At 33.0% G+C, this 22,230-nt stretch overlaps 2 protein-coding genes and 1 pseudogene across 3 annotated transcripts in view; all 3 read left to right on the top strand.

Annotated features, from left to right (window-relative positions):
- Window positions 1-988: 988 nt before the first annotated feature.
- On the top strand, window positions 989-3,336 carry LOC143230880 (uncharacterized). Its single transcript, XM_076465174.1, has 2 exons — window positions 989-1,195; window positions 2,338-3,336. Exons 1-2 carry the CDS (start codon window positions 1,019-1,021, stop codon window positions 2,512-2,514), a joined length of 354 nt encoding a protein of 117 aa, XP_076321289.1. The 5' UTR covers window positions 989-1,018; the 3' UTR covers window positions 2,515-3,336.
- A 2,757-nt stretch (window positions 3,337-6,093) lies between these two features.
- Window positions 6,094-9,255, top strand: LOC143233702 (uncharacterized). Its single transcript, XM_076470226.1, has 4 exons — window positions 6,094-6,106; window positions 6,346-6,633; window positions 7,020-7,352; window positions 7,548-9,255. The coding sequence occupies exons 1-4, from the start codon at window positions 6,094-6,096 to the stop codon at window positions 7,787-7,789; spliced, it is 876 nt and encodes a 291-aa protein (XP_076326341.1). The 3' UTR covers window positions 7,790-9,255.
- Window positions 9,256-14,317: 5,062 nt separating this feature from the next.
- The window catches only part of LOC143230910 (uncharacterized), a 159,882-nt pseudogene continuing 151,969 nt past the window's right edge, over window positions 14,318-22,230 (top strand). Inside the window, exons 1-4 of the transcript XR_013016681.1 lie at window positions 14,318-14,660; window positions 15,484-15,675; window positions 17,561-17,729; window positions 19,377-19,477. The product of XR_013016681.1 is annotated as an uncharacterized LOC143230910 (transcript). The remainder of the gene's footprint in view (window positions 14,661-15,483; window positions 15,676-17,560; window positions 17,730-19,376; window positions 19,478-22,230) is intronic.

Consider the following 22,230-nt stretch of genomic DNA (forward strand, 5'->3'; position numbering starts at 1 on the left):
CTATATTTATAAGATTATTTTGTATTTCTTGTTTTTTTTGTAAAGGATATGGTAAAGAAAATATTGTTTATTAATTTGTACTTATTATTGAAATTGTTAGCAAAACATCCATGTATGTTAGTTATGAGTCGGGTCAAGAATACAAAGCAATAGGTGAAATTTTATATAGTTCACTGCTGTTGAATTACACTATTTGATTTGATACTTTTCTTGATTAGGAATTCTTTTTAAGTATGGTTGAATTTAATACATTTACAATTCCATCTTTGTTGATGAGAGAAGTTTGTACCAGTGGTTAATTTCAAGATAGAAGTTTAAAAGGCCTGGCTTAGCAGGGTGGTTAGAGAACTCAACTTACAATCTGTGGGTCATAGGTTATAATGCTCATCATTCAAAGTGTTCACCTATTCAGCCATAGGAAAAATTTAATGTGACAGGAAATCCCACTGTCCATTTAAAAAAAATAGCCCAAGAATTGGTGGTAGGTGGTGCTGATTAGCTTCTCTGTCTCTAGTTTATCACTGTTAAATTAGGGATAGCTGGCACATATAGCTTTCCTGTAGCTTTTCATAAAATTAAAAACAATCAAACACAATTTTAATTCATGTTGTTTTGAAGAATGGTAAGTTATACTGTGTGTTGATAACTTTAACCCCAAACAGCCTTGTTTAATTAAACAGATTGAGAACTTATGGTTTGTGGTGCAATGTGTTAATTATCACATTTGTATTGGTTATTTGTGTACTCACCAATCTCATGTTTAGTACTTTCTGGACAGTATTCTTCATGTAACCTGTATCTTTAGTAGAAACTTGAAACATTATTCACCCAGATGCCACAAATGTTTAACTTAAGAATAAGTTAACAACACTTGGAGGAAGAATATGCTAAAATTATTCTTTATCATTTTTCTCTAGGTTTTATAATAATTATATGACAGTATATTTATGTTATGGTTAAGTATATACACTTGGAATTGGACTGGTTTTAAACAAAAAGGTGTCATTACACAGTGAGAATGTGTTACAGTTTTATGATACATAGAAGTCATGTTCAGATTTGTGATCATAAGAATATTTATTTTACTGATATAGTGGCAAGAGAAGCTGTTTCTCCAGAAGAAGGATCATCAGTAACAGTCTCAGATTTTAAAATAAAAGAAGAAAAGTATGATGAATTACAAAAAGAAACTGAGGTAATTTGTAATTCACTTAATAGGGATAAATAGAGAGAAAATTTTTAGAGAAGATTCTTGCAATATGGTTCATAATCTTAAATAAGTAATACTTAAAATATAGCTTTGACTTTTTCTGCACTTGATCACAGAACATTTTTACAGGAATGAATATTTTTTTCAAAAACTGAAATTTATTGTGTACTTTTGATGATTTTTGGTGTTTTAATGTTTCTGGTTTCTAGACAATATTGTTAATTTTTATTTAATATGTATTATTGGTTTTGTAAGGTTGCTGCCCAAAATAGTTTATCCTGTCCTATTTTCCACCATTTGTAATATTATAATCAGCCTTATCTTGTTCTGAAAGTTATTTTATGTTAAGACTGAAATTATACTCTTAATGATTAGAATCTCAAGGCTAAATAAAAATAACATATATTATTTTTATTTAGTATTCATATGTCACTTTTCTCGTCTTACATTGTCACAGTTGTCTTAACACCTTTTATAAATTTATTTCCTCATTTGTCAACTTTTATTTTGTAATGTTATAATGTTTTTTGATCCTACACTGAGAAAAGAATGGAAAATTTCAGTTAACTTTGGTTCATGAAGTCTCTGTCGTTAAATGTTTCTTTACACTTGTTGTTACAATACAAGTTGATCTTTTACTGATTTCCTTTATTCAGTTTGAGATGATCTTTTATTAGTTTATTATTTTTGTGACATTAATTAGTCTAGGTGATTGGTTAGATCAAGAAATTGAGTTAATTGTCAGATAATAAATATAGAGAATTTGTTTCAATAAAACTTCTAAAACATTGGTTGATGCTATATTGTTATTTACTAATTTATTAAACATTTTAATAATATGTTCTCCTTCTTCCTGTTTTCATCACAGATTTTCTCATTATTCTTTATTCTAACATGATATTAATGTGCTTCCATCACAACTTTATCCATTATTACATTATTCTGATATGACATTCTCATTGATATTTGTTTTGTTAACATGAGATGTGTCTCATGTAAGTGATTATGCATCTACTTTCTATCAATAGAAGTGTGACAGTGGCTCTCTTGTTACTAGCACAGTCTTTAATTTTACAGCTGTTAACCACTACTAGGTTAGTTATTATTTGTCTATCTGTTTTTTTTAGGACACAGTTGTCAAAACTGAACCAAGTGATGATTCAAGAAATGATGACATTATTTGCAAGTTAATTGAGAGTGATGATGAAACTGTTTATTGTTCACAACATGATGTTATGAGTTTGAAAAGTGAACCAAAGAGGAGTTTCAACAAATTAACTGTCAGTTGGAAGGTTTTCAGGTGAGTGTAACATTATCCATTAACTAATACTAGCTGGGGTACCTGTACCCTGGATGGAAGTTTTGTAAATTTGTGATCTATGAAAGGTTATCTAAGGACATGAAAGTTTGTTTCATTTATATATAGTTAACAACAAGAACCCAAAATGCCCATAAAAACAGCAAAACACAAAATGTAAAACTAAATTTTCATGTCTCTCCTCACCAATCCAACAAACCTTTATGCCAATTTTTGTGAAGATCCATCAACAGGGTGAAGCAGTGGTTAAAAACAATCATATAAATGGCAAATTGAAAATTTGTGTCTATTTCTCCATGGTCTTAATGAAGTGAGATACCAATTTTTGTGAAGATCCACCCACGTAATAAAAAGTATTTACATAGACATACAACAGGCAGTACTATTATGTTTATATAGATGGCTCTAATGCACTAAATCTGCATATCATGTATTCATGACTTCTTTTCTGCATCCTGCAAATGGAAAAAGATAGTTGTCCATGATGTGAAATGGTAGCAAAGGGAGAAAATCATAATCTCTATTGTGAATATAATGCACACAGTATAAATATTTCACAAAGTTGGGGGAAGCATATTGTGTAATAAAAGTTTTTCTAGTATCGTATAACAATAGTTACATTATAGTATGATGGTGATAGACACTAGTATAAAAAGTGGTGTTACTCCATTGTTTGAAATAATGTTAATAATTTATGTTTTTTGTAAAATATGAAGGTAGAAAAGGAAAATGTCATGTTAATATTATGGATGAGATTTGTACTAGAAATTTATGGTGTTTTTAGTGTAAATAAAATACTGATATCTAAGTTGATTTGCTGTTTGGTTCATTCTGGCTTAATTATTTTCACATTAAAATACTGGCATCGACTCCATTGGTTTGAGGGAAAAAAATACTGAATAAAAACATCCAAAATAACAGGTAAATATTCTGTTCCCCATCTAGCTGTGTTTTCCACTTTAGTTTCTGATCAGGAATGGTCTATCTTGACTTTGCTACTTTCTGGTTTTCCCATTGTGTCAGGTTTTTTTTACTTCCAGCCCTCCTTGTTGGTCTAACCTACCTGAATTGGTCCTTGATATTGTACCCCATGCTCTTACCTGACTTTCCTTTGAACCTTTAGGTTTCTTTTTCTCATACCATCTGTCCATTAAAGTGTATTTCTTCCTAATTTTCATCTGTGGTCTTTGGTGTTCTAATGTATAAATCATTTATTTGTTCCAAATTCCATTTCATTACTTTATATCCTTCTTTAATTGATTTCGCTTTTCTCCAGAAAATGGCTGTGGTAAATAGTGTGAAAGTGTATTTACTTTTGTGTCTCTTCCATCCATTCTCATCTTTATTCTGGTTTGGATCCCTATCAGCTCCTGTTCACTTAGTCCATTGTTATTTAGCCAACTCTTCCATTCATTTTTTAAAAATCCCATCTTTTCTTTCCCCAGACTCCTTTGTCTACTTGCAGTCTTTCTTCTCTAACTCTTACTGGATAGTTTATCTGTTTTATGTATTTTTCATTCAATTCAGAAGCATAACATTGTTTCCAGGTTTCCTTTCATGAAATTTGTCACCAAACATACAAACAAACTCCCATTATTTTTTTGGAGAAGGTTCTGAGGCTGGCATAGAGATGACAGGTGAAGAGTGTATCTAATGTAGGTGAGGTGTAGTTTTCCATAAGTGTGTTTGTAAACTGTTCCAAGTTCCAGGCTGTGTTGCTCTGCACTGGTTCTCATTGGGCACTTTCTGAAAGGGGCTTATATAGTAAAACTTTTGCACTAGTCTCTCAACCACTTCAACATTGTATTCTAGCTAGACGTGTGCAGAGTTTTATGTATTGTATTTGAAGTTAATATTCCTCAGCATTGAAAATACATATGTCCAAAAATTACTCATTTTTGCACAAAATTCCCACTCTTCCTGCCCACTTCTGGTGCATCTTACATTCCTGTCTGATCTGAAAATGATGATTGAATAATTGATATAGAGGTATGGTAGAAACCTCAAGGTTAAAGGTGAGTGAAAACGTCTGCATGTAAAGGACATTATTGAATCAGGGAAGCTTGACGTGAGAAGGGTGAATATTTATTGGAAATAAAGTTTTGGTGAACATGTTAATTTTTTTCTGTTGATAAAACTAAAAGAAAAAATCAAACTTTCAAAGTCACAAATAATATAATGATAATAATAAATCTTTTCAGTTTGTTGAATTGTCTAAAAATATTGTAGTAACCCTTTTGAATTCAGTGAGCTTTTTTCAGGTGTGGAGCTCACACCTGTGTATCTTATTTCAAAATTTAAGTATAATGTTTATAATTCTAACAATTTTTGTCTTAGAATTATTTTAAAATTGATAGTTTGTGATTTCATAACATTTATTGTAATGGAATTTGTAAAAATATACAATTTTCAAGAAAGCACAGAGAACGTGGCTTGATATACCATGGTTTGGTGTATTTGATATGTGGTGGAAAGAAGCAACACTTGAGGTTCTAGTCATTTTAATATTTCTACTTTTATAGCTGTAGAGAAAACTAAATCAAATATTCTCATAATATTGAATTCAGTATATTAAACATTCAGAAACTATATTCATAGTTACTCCAATTATTTATAGTAGAGACAGTTGTATAAGTTTTGTTGGAATAAAAAGGCATCCAGCCAAGCATGTCTGTGTAAATAAATAGTGGCAAAATAATTTAATGTTGGACCATCTCCTTCACAACAAACAAAAGAAAAATTACATCTAAGTTCACCACATAAGTAATACAAAAAGATGACAATATAAATATAAATTAAACATTGTGGGTGCAACACAAACTTTCATCCTGATACAGATGAAACTATTTTATAATGGATCACAGGTCTAAAATATTACAGTGCATAAGCAGGACCCGTAAAGAAGGTATGAAAATATTTGTAAGAAAGTAAAACATAATAGATGCTATAAGAAATTCCATACCATTACAGACAGAACTGTAACATAGTGAGACATAATCTTAAAACCAAAATACCATAAAGATTAGGAAAAGAAAGAAAAAGAAAACTACAAAAGTTATACCAACAAATTAAAACAATATCACAACAACAACATTTACAAATAGTTGTGTTCAAATATTGACAAATATGGGTACTGCATGAATTTAAGTCTGAATATATTTCCAACTGGCCATCTACTAAACCATCCATAGTTAGTGAAGTCATATATCTTATAATTATTAGTGGAATACGATTACAGAAATTCAATTATTTGTTTTCTCCTACCAGATTCAAATTTTTTTCTGTGCATTTAAATAAATAGAGAAACAATAATCCAAGATATTTTATTACAAAAAATAACAGCACTCATTTCTAGAATCAGCTCACTTTCACTGACATGTTGTGTGTGGTAGATATTGGTTAACTGAAATGTTGTGTATAATAGTTATCCATTAACTGAGGAGAGAAGAGCTTGACTTGTGTTCTGCTACCTCTCTTATACTAACAACCATTTTCATCTTTCTGCCACTGTAATAATCCTTGACAAAAGTTGTCTTGAAGTATTTTAGCCATTGCTTGTTTAAGAATGTGTCATCCAGGTAATTTTTAATATTAAATAGACATTTTTTTCAAGGATTATGACATAATAACTGTTCCATTAATTCTAGATTTGGTTTGATTTGAGATGTATGTATAACTTTTCAAAGTTGATTTGAATATTTTTAAAGCGAACTGTTAGTTAATCTTTAATTAAAATTATTAGTTACTAAATTGCTATATATATATAATATATTGTTATTAATTCATTTGTTTCTTTTAATTTGTCTTTTGGTTCTAGATACAAAGACCTACTTGAACAACTATTGTGGAATGCAGTCTATTGTAAATAACCAAAAAAGGCATCATGTTTCCTTCAATGAAGTTGAATTATACAGTAGTATTGAATGTGACAAAGAAGTGGAAAGAAGTCATCACGTGAAAATGTATACTGGAAAGAAAGAACACAATTGTGTGGTGTGTGGAAAACAGTTTGTAACACAGAGCAACTTAGAAATACATTTGAGGATACACAGTGGAGAGAAACCATACAGCTGTGTAGTATGTAATAAAGGATTTCGAAGCAAAGGTCAGTTAAAACAACATGAGAGAGTACACACTGAGGAGAAAACATACACTTGTGTATTTTGTGATAAAAAATTTAGATGCAAAAGTGCACTTAATAGACATAATAAGGTGCATACTGGAGAGAAACCATATGAGTGTTTAGTTTGTGACAAACAATTTGTAACACAGAGCAACTTAGAAATACATTTGAGGATACACAGTGGAGAGAAACCATACAACTGTGTAGTGTGTAATAAAGGATTTCGAAGCAAGGGCCAGTTAAAACAACATGAGAGAGTACACACTAAGGAGAAACCATACACTTGTTTAGTTTGTAATAAAAAATTTAGATGTAAGAGTACACTTAATGGACATGAGAAGGTGCATACTGGAGAGAAACCATATGAGTGTTTAGTTTGTGGCAAACAATTTGTAACACAGGCCAACTTAAAAATACATCTGAGGATACACACTGGAGAAAACCATACTGCTGTGTAGTATGTAATAAAAGTTTTCGAAGCAATAGTCAGTTAAAACAACATGAGAGAGTACATACTGAGGAAAAACCATACAATTGTTTAGTGTGTAATAAAGGATTTCGAAGCAATAGTCAGTTAAAACAACATGAGAGAGTACACAATGAGGAGAAACCATACAATTGTGTAGTTTGTGATAAAAATTTAGATGTAAGAGTGCACTTAATGGACATGAGAAGGTGCATACTGGAGAGAAACCATATGAGTGTTTAGTTTGTGGAAAACTATTTGTAACACAGAGCAACTTAAAAATACATCTTAGGATACACACCGGAGAGAAACCATACAGCTGTGTAGTGTGTAAAAAAGGATTTCGAAGCAACAGTCAGTTAAAACAACATGAGAGAGTACACACTGAGGAGAAACCGTACACTTGTTTCGTTTGTGATAAAAATTTCAGATGTAAGAGTACATTTATTGGACATGAGAAGATGCATACTGGAGAGGAACCATTACAAGTGTTTAGTTTGTGGTAAACAATTTGTAACACAGGGTAATTTAAAAGTACATCTCAAAATACACACTGGAGAGAGACTGTACAGTTGTGTAGTTTGTGGTAAAAAATGTATAACTAATAGTCAAATTAAAATACATCAGAGGACACATACTGGTGTGAAATCTGTACTGACTTGTGGTGTATGACAGACAATTGTCATCTTTTTATAAACTAACCAAGGAATACACACTGGTAAAAAAACTACAACACACAGTTGTGTAGTATGTGGTAAATAAGTCACAAGAAATTGTAATTTTTGAATTTATCAAAGGATACATGCAGGAGAGAAACCATGTAGTTGTTTAGTGTGTACTCAAGAATAATTATCAAAGAAAACTGGATAACACATAATGTATGTGTAGGTAACATATAATAAAGATTTTGGAATAAATAATGACATTTCTCGCTGGTACAGCTGTAAGTCTATCAACTTAAAATGCTAAAATCAGGGATTCAATTCCCCTCGGTGGACTCAACGGATAGCTCAATATGGCTTTGGAATAAGAAAACACAAATAATGACCAAGTAAAACATAACATTTTATGCAGAAGTGATGATTGTTGTTTCATGTGGTTGGAATGTGTACATAGTTACAGAGGTACACTAGCACCAGAGGGTCACTTCATTCTCTGGCTGAACTGTTGTTGAAATTTGTACCTCATAAGGTGGTTAAATAATGACTTGGCAGCTTCTAACAGGTGATCCAGGCATTATTGTGGAGCAGCTATACACTGGTGGCATCACTGTCAATTGTAGATAATACATTGAATAATCTGTTACCTGGATGTTCACTGAAGAGGTCCACAATTGGAAGAGAAACCAAGTCAGTGACAAATTAGAAACTTTATTGGACCATAGAGTTATTGGCTAGAGTTTGACATAAAGTAATATCTTCAAGTGATATCGTTTATAAAGTATTGTCAGATTTTATAAAAATGTACCAAGATTGTGAATACCATTATTAACTTTGGGACAAATATAAGATCTTGAAAAAAAGTTAAATAAGTGAAAAACATTATTAGAAGTTCAGTAAAGGCAAGAACTTAGTTTGATATGCAAAGAATGAGAGAATAAATTCTTGCATTGGATAATATTACCCAATGAGGCATACCAGTTAATGAATGGAAATTGGATAAAAAAATTATGTAAAAAGACTTGAAAAAATAAAAGTATAAAGAAAAAATATGGATAAAAAAGTGCTTGATGTAAAAACCAAACTTAAATAGTCAAGGTATTGAATGAGATGATGAACAAATTCATTGAACAAAATTGTCAACTTTCTTATGAGAAAGTTTACATCAGGTGTAAGAGAAGGTGAGAAAGAGAAAACAGTTAAAGGAAAGAGAATCATTCATTCTAAGGGGGGTCAAAAGTGCCTTGTTTGAAAATCAAAATTTTTCAAACATTTTTCTGTGTTACAATAAAAGGAGTGAATTTGTTCTAAGTATTTAGAAGTAAGAAATACAGTTTAGAGGTTATTGAATTGTTTACCTGAAGGATGTATATTGTCATTGGATGTTTGTAAAATGTTGACATAAATGATGTCTTGAGTACATAAAGCAAGTCATGTTTTAGTGATCACAGTATATTATTAAAATGCATGTGAATAGTTGTGGTATTGAGATCATACATGGATGTTGTAATGTTGACATAATGGCAGGTGACATTCCTTCTTTCTGCAACAACAAAACATACATCACTTCACATGGTTGGTTTCAGGATGTTGGTATGGGCAAAAATATACATAATGTTTTTCACGTGTGTATAACTCAAAAGTAAATATCTTTAAAAAATAAAAAGACAACTAAACCCTCACAAAAAGTTGATCTCATCCTTTAGTAACCATGTTCAAGTGTTTGCTACATCCTTGGTTATCCCATGGAACCTATACAGTGGTTATTTAATCATACATTTGTTGCTTGTGTCTGTGTGACTTGATTGAACCAATTAGCTATATGGTCTCACAAATATATTGATATATGCAACTAAATTTCTCCCATAATTTATGATCAAGATTATTTTTGACTATCAGACTCAAATGAGCAAATAACGAATTTGAGTGTGGTACAACAGTTGCAACTTTAGTGTTATCATTAGGTTTGATTATTTTCACTTTCCATGCTGTTGACCATCCCAGTTGAAGTATGGCAACCCGTCATCCATAACTATAAAATAACACACTAGGACTTCATGTTTTGTGGAACAAATAATTGTCCTAGATTATGATACTTTCTCTTTGGAGAGGAAATAGTTTATTTGATGCATGAGTTTTGTAACGATGCTTCATGCCATGGATACAACAGACTTTGTATTAAACCATGGAAAGAAACCTGTTTACATAGTAATTGTTTGTGTTCTTCAGAGCTTTCCATTAAGGATATACTCTTGATTACCAAGGTCAAGCCTTGTTTTACAAATTGTGCACATCATCCATGCTAGTGGTGCAACTTTCTGTGGAATACTCATTTGAGGAAATAGTATGCATCTTCTTTCACTTCATTAGTAAATATTTGACATCTTTCATTCATTTGAACATTTGGTAACGTTATGAACCATTTCTTTACCACCTGTTTGCTATAACCTGACTGAACAGCTCTCAATATCACTTGTATAGTCTGTTACACGTCCCCATAGATTTTGAACCTCGAGTGAAGAGTCAATTCCTCAATCAAAGTGGTAGAGCCATAAACTTTCTCTGTGGTCAATGATTGCCTGATTAGTATACCTCCAGACTTGGAAGGGCTCACCACTACCACATGGTTCCCTTACTGTGCAATTTGTTATCCAAAGTTTTACCAGCTGGTTAAGTAGCCATGTTGTTAAAGTCCAGTGGCTCCTGGGGTATTTTCAGTCAGGTTGGTGAAAGTGTAGTAGTCACATACAGACCACCCTGTTGGTGTCAAGATGGAAGTTGTGGAAGTTCAGTATTTGGTAAAGGACGTTTTTTAGAGTAACAACCCTCTTTTTATAACTATTTTACTTCAGTGTTTGACTCTTCCTTTTAGTCGTTAATCTTTTGGTTGTGAAAAGTTCCATTTATGATAACATAAAGTAGGAGTGAAGGGCAGCACGTATATCAGCAGGAAACTTGCAATAATATATGTGATCATGGGTTCATTTTTTCCACTTCATATCCACTCTGTTGTATATTAAAGGCAAACTAATGTCCCTTAGAATGAGAGTATAGGCCCACAGAGTAACAGGAGATTGAACAAGATATTTGAACGAAAATAAAATTCTTTAGACATATGAACTTGTGTTAATGACAAAACTGTACATACTAGAACAAGTGACAAACTTCAAATAATATTATGTTAAAACATGTAGTTGGAAAGTCTATGGTATGTTTATATATCACACTTTTCAAACTACTCTATACTTTACTCTGAGAAAGCAATCATTTACTGTACACAAGGTATTCTCATGATCTAAACAGTAAAAGTTTAGAATCTCTCCTGGAGTGAACATAAGTTTTAACTCAGCTATTACAACCTTAACTTGCACTTTCAAGCCATTTGGAGCTCATTTCACTTTATCTTATTTATTCCAACACTTGTATTTCAAATCAATCTTTAAACTTTCTATCAATATTCTTTTTCAATTATCAGTTGAGGATCATGCTGCGTTATTGACCAAACGTTTGAAAAGGAATTGCAAGAAAGCTGGAGGTATACATTTGTTCAAATCAGTTGATGATAAGTCTCCTTCGCTTCAACCCATAATAGTAATGCTCTAAGAAAATACCGAAATTTTAACAACACCAACGGGTCGTGGTTCGTTTCTACAAGTACCTACTACGGAGAATGCTCAGCAACACTTATGTGCCTCCATCTTTTGACTAATCACTACAACCCTACCCGTAAAGGATTTTCTTTTAACCAATTTTTTTTCAATAAAAGACCTCAAATACCTTGGAAAGTTTCTCTACAAGCATGAAGGTATCAAAAGTCCAGCCTCGTATTACTAGTACAATGGCATAAGTAATTGCCATCATCAACAAGGGTGAAAATGAAGCCACTCACAGATGAGATATCTATGACAGGAAAAAGTTGAAATTCTCAACACATTCCTAGCTAAATGTGGAGGCATCTCACATTGTAGCATTATATTCACGTTTTAAAGCATTACGAACAGGAACGGGAAGCATGGTTGCTATGTAACCGTGAATAAGATAGTCTATTAAAACTAAGAGAGGTTTAAACATTGTTGGAAGAAGAAGTGTGTTGGCTACAAAATGAGTTGGTGAAGACTAAAATTGCACTTGTGACAACCTAACAGGTTCATTGCCAGACAATATAATGCTACAATATGATTAATGAATTAGTAAAATGAACCATAAAAAAATCGCTTAAAATATTCCAAAATTAAACCACTCCTTGATACAATAAACAGTGTTTAGAAATAATTAAAAGTCAAATGGTACAGACACTTAATTTAAATTTAATTGATGGAGACGTTAACACAATGAGTACTTTATTTCATGCAAAGATCGAAAGATATATATGTATCGCACTGGCCAAGTATTTTGGTTTTAATATCTGATAATCTCCAAAGGGGTTTGAGAGACAATCAGAAACTTGTTTTTCTTAGCTTAACTCAATAAACTGCAGTTGATATTTTTCTTGGATAGAGAGTAGTTGGATAAGCTAACTGTTTAGATTTTCATTGACTCGGTTAAGGTTTACTATTATTGGTCAAAAGTTATTTCCTGGTGATTTGTTAAATGGTTGATTATGATTAGAGTGAGAAGTTAACAAGTTTTTGATATTTCACTTATTTACTATTTGAATGGATTTCCTTGTTAGGTGTTAAGTAGAGTCTAGCAATACATTGTTTTAAATATGTAAACTTAATTTTAAAATTTTGGGCAATGGTTTCTTCTCAAATCTAGGGTAAAGGAATCCAAAGTTAAAGTTGAAATTTTGGTGTTTGTGGGAGAGCATGAGATAAAAAATACTTTAGAATAGGCGTAGAAAAAATGCACGTGGCCAGTGCCCTTAGGGATTCTGACAGAAAGAGTTTAGTTATACATTAAGTTTAGTTTAAGGCGTAACTAATAAAATACAATAAAGTTGTATCTTTTAATGATAGGTGGTTGGAAGATACATTACATGACCAAAAGTATGTGGACACCCCTTCTAATTAGTGGGTTCGACTATTTTAGCCACACCCATTGTTAACAGGTGCATAAACTCAAACACACAGCCTTGCAATTTCCATAGAGAAACATTGGCAGTAGAATTAGTCGTACTGAATGGCTCAGTGATTTTCAACGTGGCACTGTCATAGGATGCCACCTTACCACAAGTCAGTTCGTTAAATTTCTGCCCTGCCAAAGCTGCCTTAGTCAACTGTAAGTTTTGTAATTGTGAAGTGAAAATATCTAGGAGGAACAACAGCTCAGCCATGAAGCGGCCACACATGCTCACAGAACGGGACCGCCGAATGCTGAAACGCGTAAAAATCGTTTGTCCATAATTGCAACACTCCCTACCGAATTTCAAAGTACCTCTAAAAGCAACGTCAGTACGAGTACTGTTCGTTGGGAACTACATGAAATTGGTTTTCATGGTCCTGGAGCAGTGGAAATGCATTCTCTGGAATGATGAATCAAGCTTCACTATCTGACGGACAAATCAGGGTTTCATGGATGCCAGAAAAATGCGTAGTGCCAACTGTAAACATTTGTGTAGGAGGAATGATGCTTTGGGGCTGTTTTTATGGTTTGCACCAGGCTCTTTAGTTCCAGTGAAGGGAAACCTTATTGTTACATCTTACAGTGAGATTCTAGAGAATTGTATGCTTCTAACTTTGTGGCAACAGTTTGGGTATAGCCCTTTTTTATTTCAGTATGACAATGCCACTTGCACAAAAAAGTCCATATTGACATGGTTTGCCGAGGTTGGTGTGTAAAAACTTGACTGGACTGCACAGAGCCTTGACTTCAACACATCGAACACTTTTGGAAAGAATTAGAACGCCAACTGCTTAACCAGGCCATCTCGCCCAACCTCATGAATGTCTTGTGCTGAATAGGAGTGAATCTACACAGCCAAGTTCCAAAATCTAGTGAAAGGTCTTCCCAGAAGAGTGGAGGCTCTCGTCGCAGCAAAGGAAGGACCAACACCATATTAATGCCATGGTTTTTGAATGAGATGTTCCTCAACAAACTTTTCTAGGTGATGGTCAGTATTCAGATACTTTTGGTCATGTTATGGGGTAGGTATGGATTATCTACATTATTGATCAGGTAAAATGGAGTTAAATATATTTTACCCAAGAATTTGGCGTTGGAGCTATTGTATGGATTTATTCTGTTTCTTTGTTGCATATCATCATTTTTAAAGTATTGTTTAGCCAGTTTAATGAAAGTAGTTTTGACTTTCATCATTAATACTAATTTTTTTTGATACAGAATTGACCCCCTTTATCGCATATCTAAAATAAAACTTTTATTGGGGTATACAACTCTTGCGCATCCTCAAGGTTGGATTTGGGATTTTATAAACATTTATTTATTAACAGTTTCAGTTTAGTTTAGACGATGGAACAGTTGGTGTTGACTAATAGGCTCCATGTTCTCTCAAAACGTTGTGTAATTTTTACCGAGCTATTGCGGAGCATAAGATACAGAAAATAATTCATTTCTCAGTATTGTGAGCGTCTTCAAAACACTCGGAAAGTAAAACGAAAACTTACTTTTTCATAATTACAACAGTAGAATTATCACTTTAATGATTTTTTTGTTGGCATGCAGTGACAAATCAACTTAAAAATAAAAATTCGTTAGTTGTAAATGTAAACACTATGAGAGTGCTAATAAGGGTAGCGAATTTATTCGTATATTTATAAATATAGAGAGAGCTTTGACGACATGGAGAAATCGCCGCCATTGTCAAAACGGGAATAGACGTCGAAATATCACTGACGGATAACTGCTAACGTTTCGAACAATACCCGAAAAATGTGCTTGTTTTAATTTCACAAATAAACGGCCTCAGGAATCTCCTTCCATAAGTTAGTATTTACATTTATGAACTTTTCTTTAAAAAAAAAAAGGCTTTCAAGATCGAGCAAGTGCAAACTATCGGCTGCTTTGCGCCTGTTAAGAGAAAAAAACTGTATTGTAATGCATTAATTTGTTGTAGATCTACTAGGTTATACACCGTAGGCCTAATTAAGATATTGGACGTCAGGATAAAGTTCGATATGGTACTGATTTAGGCTGAGGTATTAAATATACCAGTATTTAGATATGAATAAGCGACAAAGCAGCCAAATCATAAATGACCGCTGCAGAAAATTAGGAACAAACTAAACACGTTTTTTGTCCCAATGCTGTTTTTTTTGTCCGATTTTAAAATTTCAAAAGAAGATTTGAGATAGGTGTAACGGAGAGATTTCGGAAAGTGTATCCTCAAAATCAGTTATAGTACAATTTCATTTTTAGGTTCCCTTCTGATGAAGCAGTTCATCAACAATGGTTGAGGAATATAAGTCGTGAAGGATTTCAGCCAACCAGGCATCACAGGGTGTGCAGTGAACAATTTCTAGCAAAAGATTATGTGAGAGGTATAAAACAACTTGGAAAGTACTGTGAACACTTATTAATATTTTTGAAAATGAAAGTCGAATTTTTATTTTTGAAAAATACAATCAATAACTTTATAACGTGTGAGGTACATAATAATAACTACCTATCTTTGTTTCTGTTTACAGGACATGTATATTTAATTTCGGGTCTGTTTAAAAAAACGAGATAACAACAAACTACCAGTGGCCCTCTTTATGAAAATTTAAAGCAATCACAAAACTTAAAAAAAAATTAATTTATTTCCAGGAATACACCCAAGAGACATAAAAGAATATGACATCTTGAAGTATGAACTGAAACCTCTGGCAGTGCCTACAATCTTTTCTGGTCATCCTCGACATAAGCATGTTGTACAATCACAAAGTAGACTACCTCCAAGAAAACAAGCGACTGAAATCAGGGAAACACGCCCAGCACGTTCTAAGAAAAAAACATCAGGTAGCGAACATTCTTATTTTTCAACGGCCGCTGTGGAAGATTATCTTGAAACAACTAACGACAAGCTAAAAAAAAGAACAAAACAATGTGAGAGTATGCAAGCAAAAAGGATGTGTATAATGTATTCCTTTTATGTATGACGTCCTGAGCTCATCGTGTTTACATCTCATTCTATCAGTTTACGTAAAAATTGCTAAATCATGTATGTCACTCTGATATTGTTATATGTATAATACTGCACAATAATGGGACACAAGAAAAATGGTTTTGTATTTAACATATACAACTTTCACACATATAGAATGTACAATGTAGTAGTAATATTTGAAACACAATAGATGCTTAATTAGCTATGCTGTTGCCTTATTAACATTCAAAATTACAAAAATAGTTTGTCAGTAATATATAATTATATGTACATGTACTACATGCAACTATAATGTATATATTTTTCAATTTAGCTGTGTTGTTACATAAGTGTTTCTGTTGTCCTAAAGGTCCATACTTTCACCTGTAATTACAAATTCTTTCCTCCTATTTGCCTATTCTGCTATGTTAATAGCAAAATTTAATACATCTTTGACATTGTATACATATGATGTAATTAATGCTAGTTGGCAAACCTTTCGAATAACAATGCATATTATGACTTATTTTTCAGTAACATACATGTAGATCTGATTATGTAGTCTTCACTGTAATCTCACGAAATGCACGAGATGTAATCAATTGAATATATAACTCAAAAAAGTGATTGACGATTTTAAAAGCTAGAACTATGGAATGCTAAAGAAACCGACTGACCACAAGTTAAAATTACCCCTTGCATTGTTTTACGATGTACCTGACATGGAAGGATTCCAGTCCGGGCAAGATTACCAGAAAGTATTTCCGAGTCATACCAGCAATGGCCGAAACAGCATATTAGTCTTTATCATTTTTTAACTTTATGTCCATTTAATATCAGCATTTACAACATTAATGGGAATTAGCGCGCAATAAACGGAAATTGTGCTCAGTTGCACATTTGGAAGCAAACGAACCGTAGAACATAAATTCGCCATTGGGCTTTTAAAAGTCTGGAGATGGGAACTTTCAATGTGGAATTTGAACACTTTTTGTATTCAAGACTGCCTACAATGCTTTTCAGACACAAAAGTAGGAGAAATTTATTTGTTGAAATATATATAACCTCATGGGCTAATTTACGTTATGATGGTTATGCGCAAATATTCTTCATGCACGCAGTTTGCTTCATAATTGCTATAATCACAAACATGTTTAGTCACTTATATAGTTTTCTCAGGAAATTCTCAACCCCTTCGAAACTCATATGTTCTAGTGTGTTGGTTTTGTTTTGTTGACATTGTTACCATTTTGAAACCTCCATTACGTCACAGTCTGTGATTGGTCAATGTACGATAGTGCTGTTTTTCATTATAGCCCTGAATTTACTCTTTTGAAGAATGATGGGTAATGTTATATATTACCTATTTTGAGGTTTTAATTTAGGTTGTACTAAAATTGAGAAAGTAGTGATTATTGTTGTTGATAGTTATATGTAGTCTGTTTCGAAATTGGTTAAGATGTGAGTGTAAGAACGTTTGGTAACTTCCGTAAAAGTTCCAGTTGAAAAAATTTAAAATTGAAAGAGAATAAAATCAGTTGCTGATATTAACAAAGTGTTACTGTTACTAGTATTAATATTAATTGGTAATGAACACCAAAGCTCCATTTGAAATCTGTCGTTTCGTATTTGAAACTTGTTATAATATTGTTACTGATATATGTAACCAATGAAATGAAAGTTTGATATAGTGTTTGTTTGGATGACTTGGTTAATAACATTTTGATAAACAAGTTTTTACTCACTTCTTTCTATCAGTACCACCAAGGAAGAAGTGCAAGTTTCAAATAAGAACGTAATAAGACTAATAAAAATATGGAAGTTATGAAAAACTTGAATATTAAGAGTGAACCTGTATCTTATGAGGAGGATGCATTTCTGAAAGTGAAACTTCAGCAAAGCACAAAAGAAAATTGTTCATTTGTCAGTAAGTTCAATATTTTGAAATTCTGTCTATTGTAAAACGTTTTAACATGGACCAGGTATGAATAAAAACATTGTGTGTTGATTGCACTACTTTAGCTCTGCTGTTATTTTATATTAACTATAATTGGTATAATTATTAGTGTTATCCAGTGGGACATACCAAATCATTAACACAAAAATAAAACTGCTGTAATTTTTAGTTGTTTTGTTTTTTACTGTAACTTTGAAGCTGTTGTGTTATGTATTATATAGCATGTGTCATTAGTCTATCTTTAGAATAATGATTATAAACGGCCATAATTAATTGTTATTTAACCCCAAAGTACATAGTTAATGAACTTATAAAATTTGTGAAACTAACCAGTGCAGCAGGCAACCTAGTAAAATATAGTTTTGGGACTTCATGATGAGTTGTATAGCTGAGTATGCTATATATACATGTAATTTTGATTTGTTCTTTATTTTCTCACAAGTATACAAGTAAACCATATTATTAAGTGGAGTATTTTAAATGTAGTGAACTTTATTCTAAAGGGTATGATATTGTTTTTTACAAAATAGTTGTAGCTAGTGTACTTTTAAATATAAAATAAATCACAGTATACAGTATTTATATGAAATGATGTTTGAACAGTATAAGATAACTAGAATTGACAAAGGTAACATTCAGATGTGAAACAGGCCTGTTGTACAATACTAGTTGTTCTGAACATAAAGAAAGAACTTTGTGTTGTTGGTGTTGTTTATTCTAACAATCAGTTTTTGTTCAAGTGTGTTTAAATAACAACCACTATGTAAGAGTTTTTTTCATGGTCTGCTTAGTAGAAGTGAAATAAAAATAATTTTAAAGGAGGTAAGTAAATATTACTATGAAAAGTTGTCTCTGAATATACATATCTATAATTATTGCCAAAAAAGAATAAGGAAATGCAAGATACAAATGAAATACTGAAAGTGAGCCAGGAATACTATCATAATAGAGCAAAATAATTTTTATTTCATTGTGTTCAGAAAGTCTTGCTGGATTGTGATTACTAGTGTTGGTTCATTTTCAAAATATGTATATATTAAAATTTTTAGGTTAAAACTGTCACACTTATATGTGTATTTCACAACTACATCTGTTATATCAAAGGAATGCACAGTTCTGATGACAATTTTGTAAAAGTAAAACATCTTTATTTTAGATGTATGCAATAACAAATACATGATTTTCCAAGAAAACGTATAACAAAGGAACGTAACACTACACCACTTAGACAGAAGTATACTTGGTATCATTTTAAATTGAAAACGTCTTTGACCACAGCACCCAAGGCATTTGGAAAATGTTTCATGTCAGTCATAAAATAGAAGATTCAAAAGTTGAATTCAAGCTACAGATTAAAGAAGGGATTGGGACCTGGAACCCACAGTGTTACAGTTCCCACTACCACTTATTGTCTGTAGTTAGTAATGATATTTAACTCCACTAAATACATAAAATTAGATATCTGACATTTACAAATGCACTAAATATCAATCAAAATATATGCCCTAACCTCAGGAATGTAAAGAAAATGTCATTTCACACTTCAGAGTCATTATAATGTAGAGAAATAAATATAATGTTCACATTTATTGAAATAAAAATATTTTACTCCTTTAGGAACTAGAGAGGCTTTTTCTCCAGAAGAATCATCTTTAGTTACAGTCTTCAGTTTTGAGATAAAAGAAGAAACGTGTGATGAAGTACTGAAGGAAAATGAAGTAATTTATATCTTTAAAAACTAATAATTATTTTGGTAGAGCAAAATGATTAATTTTTCTCAGACAACATTTTTTGCAGTATTGATGTTTTATAGTAGTCACTGAACTTATTTTCTCCATATTTATAAGTTCTGATATTTTAATGCCTGTTTGATATCTGGAAAACAGTGTTAATTTCTATTTGATATGTTGTATTGAATTTGTAAGCACACTGTCAAAAATAATTACTTCCATTACATCTTCCACCACTTGTAATCTTATAATACACTAATTCTTTTGCTTAAAACTGTTTAATAATCAGGCTTAAATTATACATTTTGTTTTCAAATTCTCTAGCCTTGATCACAAACAGTTGAGTGACAACATGTTTATGTAACATCTATTGAAACTAACTTTTGTCAGAAAAGTTAATCCTTGTGGATTATTGTCAACTCTCCATGAAAAATAGGAGAACAATGAATTGGAGCAAATTGAGAGATTAATAACAGTAAAGGACTGACTAGGTATGTGAAAATAAGTAAAAGAACCAGTACTGAAAAGAGAAATGTTGTGTTCAGAGACTATATGCTCTGCAAAGCAACCCCTCCTATCAATAACAGCACTCCCCCAGAGGGGATGATGTCCATTAAATTACCCCAGGATTAGAAAGGGAGATGGCAACTGTTCAACGAGAGCATCAAGATCTGATTGATCATATGTCTCTCCAGGGTATAGGTAGAGAGAACAAACAGCAATGGTATGACTCAAGGAAACGCAGATGGCTATAGCCTCCAAGGGTGTGTTGAGCGAGAAAGACAAGGTGGGCACATGCTGGTCAACCAAGAGTGCCACTCCTCCATTCACTCGTCCATCACAGCCTGTCATTTCTGTACAAAGAAAACTGCCAAAAGGTGACTGCTTCGGCAGGTTTCAGAAATGTTTCCTGAAAAGAAAGACATATAGGATGGTAGGAAGCAATCAGTGTTTTGATGTCACCCAGATTGGAACACAAACCTCGACAATTTCATTGTATCAAGGTGGCCATTTTTATTTATTAGTAGGCAAACTGGGTGGAGAACCCTTCTGTTTATGACCATGTCTTTTTCCCCAACTATCCTTGTTCGAGGGAAGTCTATCGACCTCTATAGATCCTGTCCTGGGTCAATTGTGCAGGTCTTTGTTGCTAGAATGGGATTCCAGTAACAGAGGATGCAAACAAATGATTGTTTTGCATCTTAGGGTGGGAGAGGATGTATCTGAAGAAATGCCTGAATCTGGAACCAAAGGATGTGGATCTTGGACCTTGTTGGAATGTACGGGACGGACAGAGATGGGTGTAAAAGTTGATTCATCAACTTTTTAACCATAAAGGTCAAAAAACTTTTCATTTGTTTTCACTGTAGTTGTGGAATGAAGTGCAGCAGAAAATGTCTGAGATGAAGTGGTGGACAGCAATTTTTAAGCCTCAGGATAAGTAATATTATGAATCATTTTCAAGTATTGCACCTCTTTTTCCTACAACAATTTAGGGCAAGAACAAAAGTAGGATGGGTGACAGCCTTTGTGATTGACACAATGTGGGTCCACTTCACACTCATAGGCATCGTGGTCCTTGTAACCACAATGAACACATGTCAGGGAAACCCCACATGACGTCTTTGAGTGACTGAACCTATGACACTGGAAACGTCGGAGAGGGTTTGGAATGTATGGCCGTACATTGCAATTAAGATAACCTGCTTTCATGGTGGCAGGTGCACATTGTGAGGTAAATGTCGAAACAAGGATATTGGTCAGCAGTGTAACTCCATCTTTGCAAGTGGAGATGCGTCTCACTTCAGAAACTCCTTGAGTGGAGAGACCAGCGAGAATCTCTGACTCGTGGACATCCTTCAAATCCCTCTCAACAATAACTCCTCATGATTAATTCAGAGTTGCATGACATGTAACTTCAATAGGTATATCCCCAATTGCCTTTGAATTCAAGAGGAGTTCACTGTGTTGAGATGTGGATGTTTCCACCAATATGTCTCCAGATCAAAGCCTCCTCACTGACTTTGGACAAAAGGATTACCATTTTGCTAGAGAAAGTCCTTTACAACTAACTTCTCTTACTCTGCTTTCTCTCCTAACATTGTAGACCAGGTGTCAACATTGATTTTATACTTTTTCTGTTTTTCAATGATGTTTTGTTTTACCTTCATTCCCTTTAATGTATTTTCCTACTTTTAATTTATTTTTACCTTTTTACTGGACATTTGGCACAGATAGCCTAACTGCTTTGTGCCATAAAACACTAATCAATCAATCAACCCATTTCTCTTTAACATCTACTTGTATCCAGTTTATCTGGGTACTGGGCCACGTTGGTATTCGCAGGAACGAGCTTGTAAACACGGCAGCTAAATCTATCTGCTCTGGCACTGTTACCGCTGTGCCTATTCCATACATGGAATATGGTCCTGTATTCAGTGCTCGGTTCTGTGCCAGCTAGCAGTCGACTTGGAGTGAGAAACGCAAAAACAAGCTTTTCCAAATAAAACCCTCTATTGGATTTTAGCCATTTTGCTTCCATAAGGAACGGAAAGAGGAAGTTGTTCTGACTAGACTACGCATTGGTCACAGTTTTTTAACTGATCATTTTTTTTTATCTGACACTGAAGCACCAGTGTATAGTTTATGTAACACACAGATCACAATAAGCCACATTTTACTTTCTTGCCATCATTATAACTCCCAACAATGGCACCATTTTAAAAATGTTCAGTCTTAAG

The sequence above is a fragment of the Tachypleus tridentatus genome, chromosome 1 (genome assembly GCF_004210375.1).
Source record: "Tachypleus tridentatus isolate NWPU-2018 chromosome 1, ASM421037v1, whole genome shotgun sequence".
NCBI lineage: Eukaryota > Metazoa > Arthropoda > Merostomata > Xiphosura > Limulidae > Tachypleus > Tachypleus tridentatus.

Coding starts and splice junctions, on each gene's coding strand:
- LOC143230880 (XM_076465174.1), top strand. CDS start 1,019: ATGTGTTACAGTTTTATGATACATAGAAGTCATGTTCAGATTTGTGAT. Junction 1,196..2,337: donor AATTACAAAAAGAAACTGAG/GTAATTTGTAAT, acceptor TGTTTTTTTTAG/GACACAGTTGTCAAAACTGA.
- LOC143233702 (XM_076470226.1), top strand. Junction 6,634..7,019: donor TAAAGGATTTCGAAGCAAAG/GTCAGTTAAAAC, acceptor AAACCATATGAG/TGTTTAGTTTGTGGCAAACA. Junction 7,353..7,547: donor ACTGGAGAGAAACCATATGA/GTGTTTAGTTTG, acceptor TAAAAATTTCAG/ATGTAAGAGTACATTTATTG.